Source organism: Staurois parvus, unplaced genomic scaffold (assembly GCF_062004578.1).
Source record: "Staurois parvus isolate SC_StPar_1 unplaced genomic scaffold, SC_StPar_1.0 ptg000170l, whole genome shotgun sequence".
Classification (NCBI taxonomy): domain Eukaryota; kingdom Metazoa; phylum Chordata; class Amphibia; order Anura; family Ranidae; genus Staurois; species Staurois parvus.
The window spans coordinates 2891429-2907072 of record NW_028317966.1 but is presented as its reverse complement, the minus strand read 5'-3'; the positions used below and the strand labels follow the sequence as shown (position 1 = coordinate 2907072).

The window sequence follows — 15644 nt, the reverse complement described above, 5'->3', positions numbered from 1 at the left end:
ATATGTTTAGACTGGTTAAGGAATGTGGGCATGTAGTAAGATCAGAGGCCAAAGCTATCACAAGTAGCCATATAGATATTTACTATATCTATATATCCAAAGAATTGAATATCTAAAAATTATCATAGTTAATACCATAAGTTATACCAAGTACCTTGTAAATAAATAACTGTTAAAAATCTGTAATTTAAGATATCACTTGAGTAAATTGGTCTTTTAAAGTACCCATTCCTTTGGCACTATTTACAAAAATTATTGCCACAGACGATTGTTTATGCCTAGAACAATGTTGCGGTGCACAGTCAATGAACCAAAAACTCTGCTTTTATTATGTCTTTCAAGACCCAGTTATTTCTCTTTTAGGCATCACCTTCTCACAGAGCACAGAGAAGGTGAATCCGGGCTGCCAATCACAGCCCACAGGTCAAAGCTACATCTGTCCTTTCTATGACACTTGTATGTCACTGTTGTTTGGCTAAGTGGCTAGGAGTCGTCGGACATGGAGATGAGGACTTAGCTGTTGATATTGGACCAAAACAATCAAACGTTGAATATCAGTAATGTAGCTGCTTATTTTGCTTTTGTACACTTTGGTGAAAGGAGTACATTTGAAAGATCTGATGAAAATATTACTATATTTACACGCTTGGGGAATAGAGAGGTTCAGTTTCCGTAATGATTTCATATAAAGCTACTTTATTGATTACAGTTCCATTTTAAAGTGCAATCCAGGTGTCTACCAAGCAAAAAAGGAAAAAAAACGTAATTTGGTAGTCAACAGTTTCAGTAATGGAAAAGTACAATCTGAAAACCCAGCTTTATAACATAGGCATATAAATATATGTTTAGTTTTAGAAATAAGAAGCGTCTGTAAAACATGTCACTTTGGATAAACCAAAAGAACTGAGATTTTGCACCTTGTACAACATTAGCCTGCAGTGATAACACTTATCAGAAACCAAGATAGCCCAAACTCTTTTCAAATGATCCTTCTTCTTTTCTAAAGTAAGTTGTAAAAAGGTTTTGCATTCTGCAAGCAAATTCTTTTTTTTCTAAGTGTTGTACAGGAGCATTTGGCCTTTTTAGTAGCACAGATAAGTGGTTCAATTGATGGATTTCAGAAGTATTATTTTAGTAAGCACAAAGTGCTTGTTTAGTCCCCTTATACACTGAAATATATGGCTCAAAGCACTTTTAAAATTCCAAGCATAATATGTTTGATGTACTCTCTTAGAAGGGTACAAGCTTTTTTATTATTCATGTATTCTATATTTTTTTAGCTATATAGTCTTAATTTGTATATTTTTGACTGCATATAAAATGTTTATTAAGCACCAAGTGAATTCCTGAGAAAAGATTGTGGTCAGTTAGTGTCACAAGTGGCAATTTACTAACAATGCTTAAATGCAAGTGCAGGCCCCTTCGCCTTTCCCCACAACTCCCAGGGTTCCTGGACATGCCTTAGAAATGTCGGTCCACTTTCTGCCTTCATCAGCTTAGAGAGGTCACACTTGATGAGGATGAGGTAGCTGGGTAATAGATCTGCCACCAAGTAAGAGGCCCTCTCATGTCAGAAGTGTGCAGGCAGCTGGGAAAAGCCGAACAGCACACAGCTTCTCTGTATAACTCAGCTACTGTGGGGAGCACATCCCCAATTGCTACCAGAGTACTTCTGTTCCAGTGGTGTTGCCCTCTTGCATCCTTGAACCTTTGGCTCACACTCCAGCTGTTTTTCTGTATTACCTTAGCCATGGACTTCACTGGGAAAGATTCTGGTCATGCCATTTTGTCTTCTGAACTGTAATGAAGTAATGATTCTCAGTTAGACACTCTGTTGCTACAGTGCAGTACTTCTCAACCAGGGTTCTATAGAAAATGTAAACAAAGGAAATCAGCAAGCGCAAACAAAAATAGCAGCTAATTGCACCAAAAAGGAACTACAAGTCCTCTCAAAAAGTATACTAAGATAAAGTGTAGCACATAAGGTAAGCCAATAAATATCTGTTAAGACATCACCCCTTTTAAAAACATATGTTTATACGAAACGCGTCAAGGAGGAGCCTCACTACCCAGTGAGATCACGCCGCCGGATCATGGAGGTCCGCCGGCCTTCATAACATGCTGACTGGTTAGTAACATTGGCACCACAGGCTACTTTTATCTGATTACCTACAGAGCTATAGAGCAACTTTGATCAGTTTTTAACCAGTTCACCTGATTTTAGTTGGATTATCACATGTGTGTACACCTTTTTTACTTTTGATTAATTTTCATAATAAATTACAAGTTTACTACACTATAGGATCCCCTATTTTTGCTCTACCATGAGCACTTAAACTCCCAGGACCCAGGTCTCATCCAACCCGGAGGAAGGATTAACTTTCCTATGACCAGACCCATGAGGGGGACCTCTGATTGACATCACCTTATACACCCATACCATCAGAGGGAGGGAACCCCAGACCAGACCAGGGTTCTATAGAACCTTAGGGTTCCTCCAGAGGTTACTGGGGGGTTCCTTGAGCAATATCTGCCTCTTAGATAAGTTCCCACTGACACCCTTGATCCTGTTAGCTATCTTTAAGGGGGGAATTCTTCCAAATGACCACAAGTTTAGGGAGCATTCTTCCCACTGACCATAACACTAATTTATCATGAGTTGCAGATATAGTAATTTTTAGCAGGGGTTCCCTGAGACCAAGGAGTTATTTCAAGGGTTCCTCTGTGTTGAAAAGGTTGAGAACGGCTGCAATAAATTCTTTCTATATAGAGATGATGCTACATTGTGATTGAGCCACAGAGACATTTTTTTTGTGTTTGTACAGCTTTCAGAATATGTTGTGTACTATTTTGCAGTGCATACATGTTCTTTGCCATTACATTTCTGTTTTCTTGTTCAAGTATTTTTATTTTAGAATAAGGATTACATAGAGTAATGGCAGAGAAACTTCTCCAACCAAAGTAACAAAGTGCTTACAGTTGTTTCCAAGTAATGGGGACGCAGCCACCAACATGTGAACAATAAACAGATGTTACAGAGATCATACATATAGTACATAAATTCTGATCTGCAAAATAAATGTATTAAGTAGATTGAAACAATGTGTTATGGATTCTCAGGATGCCCTAGTGAAGAAGGGAACCACTAGTTGTGGTGGCCTTGGACTGGTGAGGTAGGGTCATATGAGAGGTTTTTACAGAGCAGTGTGAATTATAGTACACAGCTGGGGGGGGGGGGTATCCCAGTGGTGGTAAGGAAAAAAGAGAGAAAGCAAAATTGAGTGAAAAGTGAGAGGGGTGCCCTATGGACTTTAAAGATAAGGAGGGAGTTAAGTGAAAGTAAGGGAGGAGAGGAGAGGGGAATGGGGAGAGCTCTGAGGGAGGGGTGAACCAGTTGTAGTGTCGAACTAGGCCTAGGGGAATATGCCTGGCGCTAGCAAGGAAGGAGAATGGAATCATCAAAGTCGGGTGGGAGAAAGTGGTCTACCCATGGTTTCCATAATAGCTCATACTTTCCTACTTTATCTAGGAGGACTGCTTCGACTTTGACATGTATCTTGGTACTGGTAATTCTATTTTTGGTTTCTAGGACATTAAGATGAGGTGATTTCCAGGCTCTGGCAATAGTTGGTTTTGCTGCTGTTGTAACTTGTAGGAGAAGTTTAACTTGTTACCTTGATAGATCTGATAGTTGTTTGCTGAGGAGCGCTGTGGCTGGATCAGGTGTCAGAGGGCAGGAAAACATAGCGAAGACGATGTGGAAAATTTCAGCCCAGAATGTTTGGACTATAGGGCAGCTCCGCCATGTCTGGAGATGAGTGCCAGGGTCGGAGCAGCCCCCTAAAACAAAAGGAAGAGTATGAGGGAAGGTATTTGGCTATCCAAGCAGGCTATCCAAGCACTTTGTAGTTTATTTCAAGAACAATTATGTTCTGGGATGTCGATGTTGTGGTTGACCAGATCTCATCTCAATCCGTGCCGTCCAATACATTTCTATTTTGATTCTATGTTATGATAATAAGTATGCATGCTGTTGCGTTAGTACTGTCTTATTTTTTAAATACAAAGCTATGATATATTAGGTATGCTATTGTGCTCTACTTTTCTGAACTTGAGAGCTTGCATGTCAGTTTTCCAGTGTTCTGAATCCCCATATATCATTCTATTACCATAATATTCTGTGACTTGGTCATGCACTGTTTGGAAGGGGAAGTACCGGTATATGCACTTTTTTTTCTGCAGTTCATTTATACTGAAGCATTTATTGGCAGCACTGGTGATGGAAAGACAGGAGACAAATTATTCAATCCATTAAATTATCCTATTCCATTAAATTTATTGGGTACAACTAATGCAATGCTTCCCCCTTCTGCCTACAAGTCAAGTTCACTTACTATTGCTGCTCCAGTCACTGTTTGAATCTTTAAGCTCGCCATACACTGAATGAAATTCACCTGGTTTAGCAAGCAAGTATGTTGTTATGAACCCCCCTTTTTTAGTTTTTTTTTTTTTTATTAGAATACTGTGTCACCAGTCAGTATCCCTGATTACCACCACACCAGTTATATGATGATGCTGTACTGCGCTAGTGGCAGTATGAAAACAAAATATGAAAATAAAATGTTATTTAATTTCTTGATTTTCCAAAAAATTGACAACTTCAAAAAAGTCACCATGCCTCTTACTAAATACCTTGGACTATCTACTTTCCAAAAAGGGGTATTTTCATGGTCGTGGCATTTTAAGGACTTCACGTAATGAGATCAGTACATCAGAATTGATCAGTTTTCAAATACACAAAGGGGCATTCAAGTCAAACTAGGACTTTTGGGTTTATATAATAAAACAAATTTCAAAGACTGGAAACTGCATTTATTTTTCAACATACTCCCCTGCTACATTTATACATGTATTCCAGTGTTTAACAAATGCCTGGAAAGCTTTGCATCGAAAGATTTTTCAGTATGCCTGAACCATCCTAGGACATTGTGTTCACCGTTCCCACAGAAAGATTTGTCTCTTGTACAATTTCACGACAGGTTATGCATTGATTATCCAGGATCAGGCATTCTATGCAGTTAATGTTCACAAGAATGACTGCCATGTGCTTTGAACCACCATGGCCGGCATCATCACTGACGAACTCAAAGCCATCTTTGAAACGTTTACACCATTCGAACGTCTTACTATGGCTGAGCATTTCATCACTGTGCTGTGCTTGAAGTCTTCTGTAGACAACTGTTGGTTTTACACCTTTGTTCACTTCATCACCACAAGTTATTTCATGCACGCACTAACACTGTTGTCTGCCATATTGATTAACAGTCTCTGGACTGGCCAGCGACATGTGCGCCACCTATCAGTAATAGGACACTTGCCATTTACTACTGCATGTAGTACCGCCACACTAGCATACCTTTTTATACCTATAAAACGAGAAGTCCCGGATTGACTTGAACACCCCTTGTATATGTCATAGTTTGTAGACACTATAACTTTCACACAAACCAATTAATATATACTTATTTGGATTTTTTTTTAACAAAGACATATAACAGAATACAATTTGGCCTATATTTATGAAGAAATTAGATTTTTTTAATGAAAATTTATTGGATATGTTTTATAACAGAAAATGGAAAATAATGTTAATTTTTTAAAAAGGTTTGTGTTTTTTTGTTTGTATAATAAAAAATAATCAAATACCAGCAAAATAAAGCTCTATTTGTGTGAGAAAATTGCATAAATTTAATTTGTGTGCAGTTTTGCATGACCACACAATTGCCAGTTAAAATAACTCAGTGATGAATAGCAAAAAATGGTCCAGTCATGAAAGGGGTAAAATCTTCTGGATCTTAAGTGGTTAAAATCTTCACAACTGAACATTTATTACAAGTTGTCTGCATGGCACTCAGTTTACAAAGCTTGGTGTTTTTATTTGGAAAGTCCAGAACTTCTTGTATGTTGTTGGCTGTCTATGTGAGCTGATTTGTGAAGATGTTTCTGTTTTTTTCTAGAATGGAGGAAAGAGAGTGTTTTTTACTCTGGTATCTTTTTAGCACACCAGCTTTATCACATAAAACTGTTGTGCTCCAATTATGCAATAAATATATTTAAACAAAATATGTTATATTTATCTGTTTAAATAGTGAAAGAATAAAACAATTTTAGTCCTAAACATACTAAAGAAAATATCTTAGAATTTGGATATTATTTTTAATATAGAACTAACAGTATGTTATATGATTCCCCAAGGAAATTAGTTTATAGGCTTGAAAAATATAGCTAGATTAAAGGATTGCTGTATGCAAGATCCCTAATTCTTTTCTGTTCCAGACCAGGGCTAGTGTGGAGCAATCTTGCAAGGCTAAACAGTTAATAACTTCTGAGAATTGTGCTGTGTACTTTGCATTAATCTACTAATATATGTTCATATAGTCTTTGCAATCCAAAATTACCAAATGTTGATCAGTCAGCAATTATGACTCCCATCCTGTATTATTATTACATATTGTATATGTTAATTTTATCCAGATAACAATTCGTTTTATTAAAAAAGAGGATTAAATGTGCATATTATCTGCAGGTGTCCAATCTGTATCTGTATGACAGTGTGCTGATGTTGGCCAATGCATTCCATAGAAAACTGGAAGACAGGAAATGGCACAGTATGGCAAGTTTGAACTGCATGAGAAAATCAACCAAACCTTGGAATGGAGGAAAGTCCATGCTGGATACAATAAAAAAGGTAAGGTTTTCCTCTTGTTTACTTGGACCGGAACCTGGTAACAAAAATCTGATATTTCTAAATGGGGGGTGCAAGGGACTTACTCCTCTTGTTGCAATGGTGGTTGGTGATTGATCCAATCTGGAACTGTCAAAGTGGGGGATTGGGAGGAGGGTTCTGAGCCCTTTGTAACCTCTGATTTGTTACTTGGTGTTTATACGAAGCTGCTTCCCCTCACATCCGCACAATTGGTGAATGGAATGGTAGGAGAGTGAATAGAAGGCCAGTATAGACTAACCAGCATTAAAAATATTTATTGCTTTCATTTTAAAGAGCCCTTACCTGAATATACTTGCATTATTAATTATGAGAGTTTATTGTATGAACTATACCCAATAAAATGTATTTATGAGCTATTTTTTAAAAAAAACTACTATAGCCAACAGATGAGATCATAACATGGGTGGTTCAAGGTAGGCGCAGATGCAGTATAAAAAGTTCATACTTTATTCATATCAAAAACTCTAAATACATACGAAAAATTAAAAATTTGTGAGAAATTCTCAACCCTCTACCACAGTTAAAAATGACAAAGTTGTCTCTTTGATATGCACTACAGGTCCAGACCATTCCAACAGAGTTACCTATGGCTACTTATGGATGACCCCTCAATCCACAATAATTAGCAAATGGGTCTTGAACTGACATCTTATCTCAAAATACTTGAAGGGTCACCCTTAAGGGATTATATGTATTAGAAATATAGAAACAGAAAAATTATGGCATAAAAAGGCAGAGTGGTCTATTGCGTTGTCCTGTATTTTTTGGGGGGTTGTTAACTTTTTTGTCAGAGTATATTTTTTTTTATTTAAATATTTATTAATTTTTCAAATAAATACATGTTTCCATCATATTCACATAAAATATACAAAACCATTACTTCCCTTTCTATAACTATTTCCCGCTGCCTCCCCCTCCCAACTCCCCTCCATCCCTCCCTCCCCCCCAATCTACCCACTATGCATTCCCCCACATCTTCCCTACTAAAGCAAGAGGAACATCCTATCATCACACACTCTAACGTCCTATATTTCACCTTCAATCCAAATTCTTCCCATTTTTTCCATTTCACATAGTATAACCCCATCTTGTCTTCATGCATATGGTAAAGTTTCTCCATCCTACAAATCTGGTTCACTCTATCTACCCAAACTTCCTCCTTCGGCACCTCTGTTTTACGCTAAAAATTTGGTATCAGAACTTTTGCTGCGTTTAGATAGTACCCGACTCCTTATATTTATTCACTGATAGCTCTGTACTATGTAAGAGACAAGTCTCTGGATTCAACCCAATATCAATCTCAGTAATCATCCCAATTAAATGAACTATTATCTTCCAAAATACTTGAATTTTTGGGCAATCCCACCATATGTGATACACCGTGCCTATCTCTCCACATCCCCGCCAACACCACGGTGAATTCTCCCCACTAATCTTGTGTTCAACATTCGGTGTAATGTGCCATCTTGTCAAACACTTTATTTTTTTTTTTATTTCCACCTCTCGCATACTTATATTCTCGTGAATTAATCTATATATTTTCTTCTGTTTATCCTCTTCTATCACAACCCCCAAATCTCTTTCCCATTTTGCTATATACATTGGCTTTGTGTTTGTGTCTAATTCAGTGAGAAATTTATATATTTTAGCAGTGCCGTGTTTCCCATCTCCCCGTGATTCCAACATCCTCTCAAACAAATTCCAATCCCTTCTAGATCTCAAGGGTTTCAGAAGATTCCCAACAAAACATTTTAATTGGTGATAACGCCACTCATCTATCTTAGTGAAAATTTCTCCCTTTTCCTTTTCCAAGTCTTTAAATGATCTCAATTCCCCCTCCACCATTATATCTCTCATTTGGACATCCTCCTTCTTAAACCATTTACCTGTAATCTCCTCTCTACCTGGAGGAAAGAACTCTGTGTTCCTTAGTGGCATTAATATAGAATTAAAATCCCACTTCATATATTTGTGCAAAATATCCCAAATTCTTAAAACATTTAAAGTAAATAAACTTGTTAACTTTTAATCCTCTATATTGTGCTGGCACCCATATAATTTTACTCAGATTAGTTCCACTAAGTTCATTTTCAATTTTAACCCAGCTTTTCCCTTTTGAATTATACGTCCAATCAAAAATTACTGCTTTGTAATATCTTTTAAAATCTGGCACTCCCAATCCACCCTTCTCTTTATTTCTACTTAGCATTTCATAGGATATTCTAGATTTTTTATTCCTCCATAAATATCTTATCATTTTTTTTATTGCCTTAAAGAAAACCTCTGGGAGTTTAATTGGGATCATTTGAAATCTATATAGGATTTTGGGTACAATTACCATTTTTATCAGATTTATGCGTCATATCCAAGACTGGTTTCCTCCTCTTAATTTTTTTTAATTCCTCCTTAGTCTCATTTAATAGTGAAATATAATTTAATTTATACAAGTACTTATATGAGTCAGTGAGTTTTACCCCTAAGTATTTTATATCTCTTTCTTTCCATATAAATGGGAATTCCTTTTGTATCTTTTCTTTTTCACTTTTTGAAAGATTTATATTTAAAATCTCAGTTTTTTGGGGGTTAATTTTTAAGCTCCCCATATTCCTTCAGTATCTACATTAAATTTGGGAGTGTTATCCTGGGATTTCCCACATAAAACAACAAGTCATCTGCAAAGGCAGCCACTTTGTGTTCTATAGCTTCTATCTGTATTCCCTTTACATCTGTATTCTTCCTTCTTGTTGACAACAAAGATTCCAATGACAAAACATACAACAATGGGGACAATGGACAGCCCTGTCTTGTTCCATTTGACATCCCAATATGCTCTGACCTCTCCCCATTAACCATAATGACTGCGGAGGGCTTCCTGTACAACTTTCCTATCCACTCTCTCATTCTAGCTCCCATCCCCAGGACTTCCAAGGTGTCCATCATGAAGCCCCAGTCAACTCGTCAAATGTCTTTTTGGCATCGATTGAAAGCACCACCACTGGAGTTTTTCCTTTTCTACTTTTCTGAATGAGCAACAGGGATCTCAACCCATTGTCTCTACCCTCCCTCCCTGGAACAAAGCCCACCTGATACCCATGTATCCATTCTGGCATTAAATCTTTCAGCCTATTTGCTAAGACCTTTGCATATAGCTTGGTGTCTGTGTTCAGTAATGAAATTGGTATATAACTAGAGCACTAAGAAGCATCTTTTCCTTCCTTATGGATAAGCACCACATGAGCCTGTAGAAATTCTCGCCTCATATCCATCCCTCCTCCCAAAGCATTCATGTTTAATGTCAATTTAGGTATTAATAATTCACTATATTTTTTATAGTACCTCACAGTATAACCATCTGACCCTGGGCTTTTCCTCGTCACCGTACTTTTTAATGCTGTTTTTATTTCTTCCTGTGTAATTTCTGCATCTAAGGAATTCAGTTGTACTTCACTTAATTTCGGTAGGCCCGCATTTTTTAAATATGTCTTTTTTCAATATTCTCAGTTCCAGTGTTATTTAAAGAGTCATGGGAGATAATATTATACAACTTACTATAATACTCCATAAACACCTTAGCAATCTCTTTAGTTGAGTGAACCAATTCACCCTTGGAATTTTTTATTTTTTCTATATAATTCCTATTTTTCTTTTTCTTCAGGGCTCTCATTAAGTACTTTCCTGGTCTATCTCCCCATCTATACCTCTCACTTAACACTTTATTATAGGCTCTTCTCTTCTCCTCCTCCATCAAAATCTCTAGTTCTTCTTTCTTTTTTATTACTTTCTGCCTTATTTCTTTTGTTATTCTATTGTTATGTATCTGTTCCAAGTCGAATATTTCCTTTAAAAGCCCACTAATTTTCTCTCTTATTTCTCTTTTCTTTTTTGCCCCAATCGCGATCAGAATTCCTCTTATATAAACCTTATGGGACTCCCACACTGTAGCTACTGCCATGTCTCCTGTCTCGTTCTCCTTGAAAAATCGCTTGATCTCTTCCCCAATCTTCTGATCAGTATCCTTATCCAGAAGGAGTGCCTCATTCAACTTCCATCCTGAACCTCCTGTCCACCGCCTTCCCCACCCTAGTTTCATTGTGACGGGGGTGTGGTCCGAAAAAGAAATTGCTTCTATTTCTACTTTAACCAAAAGCTCAATAAGTTGATGATCTACCAATACAGTATATAATCCAATCTGGAATACATCTCATGTGCATTTGAGAAGAAGGTATAGCATCTATCATTCATATGCGTGATTCTCCAGATGTCCACCAGTTGGCACTCATGAATCACCTTCTTCAATAATTTCAGAGACCTACCCCCCTCTCTCTGCACGTAAGAGGTTGCATCCTTTTGTGGATCCATACAGAAATTGAAATCTCCAGCCAATATCAAATGGCCTTTTTTGAAGTCCATCAATTTTTTCAGTACACCTTTCAAAAATATCTCCGGGCTCTTATTTGAACAATAAATATTAGCTACTGTACACTCAATTTCTTGTAGTTTACCTTTTAAGAACAAGAATCTCCCTTCCGGATCAGTCTTTCTATCCTACAACTCAAACCTTATATTCTTTGCAAACCCTATTGCTACACCCTTTGTTCTCGTAATCGGGGAATCTGCGTAGTACCATGTTGGATAATATTTACAATTCAACTTAACATTTGACTCTATCTCAAAATGTGTCTCCTGCAAGAAAACCACAGAAGATGCTCTGTGTTGTAGCTCTTTAAATAACCTAAATCTTTTCCGAGGATAATTCAACCCATTTACATTATAAGTTATAAACTGTATTTCTTCCATCCTTCTTAAATCTCTCTTCTTCTCCTCCATCTCCTCTCTTCCTCTTTCTCTGCTTTTATGACTCCTTTCATCATGCATAGTGTTAGCCCTACTACCCCTCCCCCACCACCTCCTACCCTCCTTCCTATCACACCCATCTCCCAATCCATTCCCTCCCACCCATCCCCCCCTTTTACTACCCTTCCCATTTTTAGCCTTCTAATTTGCCTACTAATCATTTGTGGGCCTAGTCCCACCTTTGATTCAAACCTTGGGGTTAAACTCCGTCCATGAACGGCTCTCCCTCCCTCCAACCTCCCCAATTACCCCCTATCTATCTAAATAACTCAATAAGTTTTCACCAACCCTTAAAAACGGAAATCTAGGGCGCATGCGCGGCCGGCTCACGGATGGACGCTAAGCTGTGAGCGCTCCGTCCATCCGCCAGCATCAGAGCGGCACACACCGGCCCAGGGAGTAACCAACCCCACAGTGACCTTGCCAAAGGGTGCCCGCACCTCTCCGACCATACCCCGCAGGAGAAAAACCCCAGAGCAGCCGGGGAAACTTACTTTATTCTTCCCGGCGCTCAATCCGGGAATCCAAGATGGCGCCGGCTGCAGCACCCAGGGAGAAGGCAGGAGACATGAGGGGGACTACATGGCCCAGCAAGTAGATGCCAGGCTGAGGCATCCACTTTATCCAGGGGACCCTGGTGAGTTGTCACCTCCACTATCCCCCACGACCAGTAGCCCAGCCAAATCTCGGCCACGACTTGACCACGACCCTGACCCCGCATTTCAGGCCCAAAACTTCCCGCCTCAGTCAACTTCCATGATACTGCCTGACATAGATTCCTTCCCTGTGTCAGATCAGCCGCTGACGGAAATCTCCATGAAAAACATGCTGACCCTATTACGGCAAACCTTACATAACGACATCTCGGTATCGCTAAACCAAATTACTAATGCGGTACAAAAATAAGAACGCAGAATACGGCACATCGAACTTAATATGGGGGATGTAATATCAGCACATAATGATTTGATCGACGCTCACGCGGACCATTCATCTGACATCGAACAAATTAATTTAAAACTAGCTGACCTGGAAGATCGTTCGCGTCGCAACAACATCAAATTCAGAGGGATCCCTGAATCAATCACAGGCGAGGCGCTATTGCCCTATATACAGCAGTATATCCAACTTCTTATCCCATCACTTCCTAATCTGGAGATGGCGATAGATCGAGCCCACCGGCTACCAAAACCCTCATTCCTGTCAGCATCTATTCCAAGAGATGTATTGGCCCGTATCCATTTTTACCATATTAAAGAAAAAATTATGACGGCTGCTAGGAATCCACCCCCGCTCCCACCATCACACGCAAATCTCCGACTGTACGCAGACCTATCCAAAGCCACACTTCTCAACAGGAAAAAAATGATTTCCATTACCAAAGCCTTGAGAAATCATGGCATAGCGTACCAGTGGGGTTTCCCCACAAAGCTAACAGTAAGACATCAAGGAAGGATCTACACGATTAAATCCCTGGAGGCTGGCCTGGACTTACTCAAAGTATGGAACATCCTACCCGCGGATGCGCAGGAAACGACATCCGCCTCCATTTTACCTATGGAGGCAACATAACCACCATAATGTCACACTTTACGCTTTGACATGCCTATACTTCTCCCTAGAGGCCACTCTTTTGCATACCACCATCTGGCGATCGGCCATACCTGATGACTCGTGTTCTAAGTTTCTACAGTTGGCATGACCCCTTCGGAGGTCGAAGCCGGTTCAAAACCCCCAGTTATCAAGTAGCAGTTGCAGCTACTTGGTCTACTTGCATTGTCTGCAAGTCTTTTTTTTTATCCTTTTTTGTGTTCCTTCCCCCCCCCCTTACCCCAGCACCGCCAGCTACTTATTTACATCCTAAGATTTGGAAATCCTACACATCCAGGGATAACGCACTCCAAATCCTCCATCGAGCCTAACCTGCAATACGATAATGTCACATCTTTCCTCCTCCAGAAGACACCCACTAAGCCACGATCCTCCCAAATAACAACGCTACTATGCAAACACCTGGGAAAAACATGTACAAATGATTAATATCACATCCCTAAATGTACGAGGCCTAAACTCCCCATTTAAGAGATCGATGCTCGCCAAAGAAATCCTGAAGTCCCAGGCCGATGTAATCTTTATACAGGAATCTCATTTTGCTACAGACAAAACCCCCAAACTATACCTCCACCATTTCACCCAAATATTTATGGCAACAAACGACAAGAAAAAGAATGGAGTTATCACTGCCATAAATGACTCTATTCCACTCCACATTATTTTGGAAACAGCTGATCCGCAAGGACGCTACCATATCCTGATATGCCAATTAAACGACATAACCTACACCTTAGTGAACATCTATGGACCAAATCGCAAACAGCTGAGCTTCTACCACAAACTATACAAGATCGTTGAACGGTGTAAACAAGGTAGACTTATTATCGGTGGCGACTTTAATGTCCTGAATAACCCTTCCTTAGACTCCTCCTCCAGCCAAAGATCCTCCAAATTAAACCTCAATCGCTTTTTGCATGATCACGATCTATACAATATCTGGAGATGCCAACACGGCACGGAAAGAGACTATACATACTTCTCCCCTTCCCACCTTTCGTACTCAAGAATCAACTTTTTCATTACTGACAAGTGGACTCTACAACATGTAACGTCGTCCAAAATCGGTACTATATCCTGGTCTGACCATGCCCCTATCAACATATCCTTGGACAGCAAACGACGATCGGCAATCCCGCTTATATGGAGACTGAACTCTACACTCCTGAAAAATCTGGAGAACCAGAAACACCTGCTAGAAGCCCATAATCTTTTCTTTGAAACCAATTCTACACCTGATATCTCTATTACTACGCTCTGGTTAACATACAAGGCCTACATGAGAGGTATCCTCATACAGCTCAACTCACGCATTAACAGGCAACGCACACAAAAAATTCACCAACTACTCAGTTCCATCCAATTACATGAAGAGATCAACAAAAAAAAACCAAACCCTTCCACATCTGTGGCTCTAAACACAGATAGAAACAATTTACGCACCATATTACTCCACGAATATGACGTCAATCTCCAAAAAATGAAAGCCAAATTTTATGCACTCAGGAACAAAACGAACGCATTACTATCTAAAATTGTTAAACAAAAACGACTCAAAACTAAAATTCTTACAATCCAACACCCCGTCACGCGTTCCCCACTAATAAACCCACAGGATATAGCCAACACATTTGCATCTTATTACCAATCATTATATAATATTAAAGACGACCCAAATACAACCCAACCAACGATTGTATCTATTGAAAACTTTCTATCCAATACCAATTTACCTCAAATTACCCAATCTCAACTTGAAACCATTTCTGTGCCAATTTCTCCCATGGAAATTGAAAAAGCCATAAAAAGTCTCCCCCTACACAAATCGCCAGGGAATGACTGCTTTACAAACGAATTTTATAAAACATTTGCGCCCAGTCTAACGCAACATTTAGCTACCCTATACAACCTTGTTGCCTCTCGCGGGGAATTCCCCCCTGATATGCTCCAATCAATAATCACTACAATCCCAAAACCGGGCAAAGATCCCCAACTGGTCCAGAATTACAGACCGATTTCACTTCTCAATACAGATATAAAAATATACGCCAAAATAATAGCCCAGAGACTCCTTCCTCATGTACCTACACTGATTCACCCGGATCAAGTGGGGTTTATACCGGGAAGACAAGCCCCGGACGCTACCAGATGCATTATATCCCTTCTACACCATGTCAAAACTAATAAGAAACCATCCCTCCTACTGTCGTTAGATGCAGAAAAAGCATTTGATAGAATACATTGGCTATTTATGACACTTACACTCCAAAAATTTGGAATAACAGACTGGATGTTATCGGCAATTTTATCACTCTATTCAAACCCCTCAGCTAAATTCCTAACTAATGGCACGCTCTCACAATCCTTTTCTATATCCAACGGGACCAGACAA

General features: G+C 39.1%; 1 protein-coding gene across 5 annotated transcripts in view; it reads left to right on the top strand.

The window, feature by feature from the left end:
* GRID1 (glutamate ionotropic receptor delta type subunit 1) overlaps nt 1-15644 on the top strand; it is a 1483898-nt gene that overhangs the window by 1146858 nt on the left and 321396 nt on the right. For all 5 annotated transcript variants that reach the window (XR_016312597.1, XM_089676479.1, XM_089676480.1 and 2 more), the window contains exon 7: nt 6587-6748. Coding sequence is in view for 4 of the 5 variants with exons in the window: in XM_089676479.1 (XP_089532605.1) it covers nt 6587-6748 (162 nt within the window). In the remaining variant the exon portion in view is untranslated. The remainder of the gene's footprint in view (nt 1-6586; nt 6749-15644) is intronic.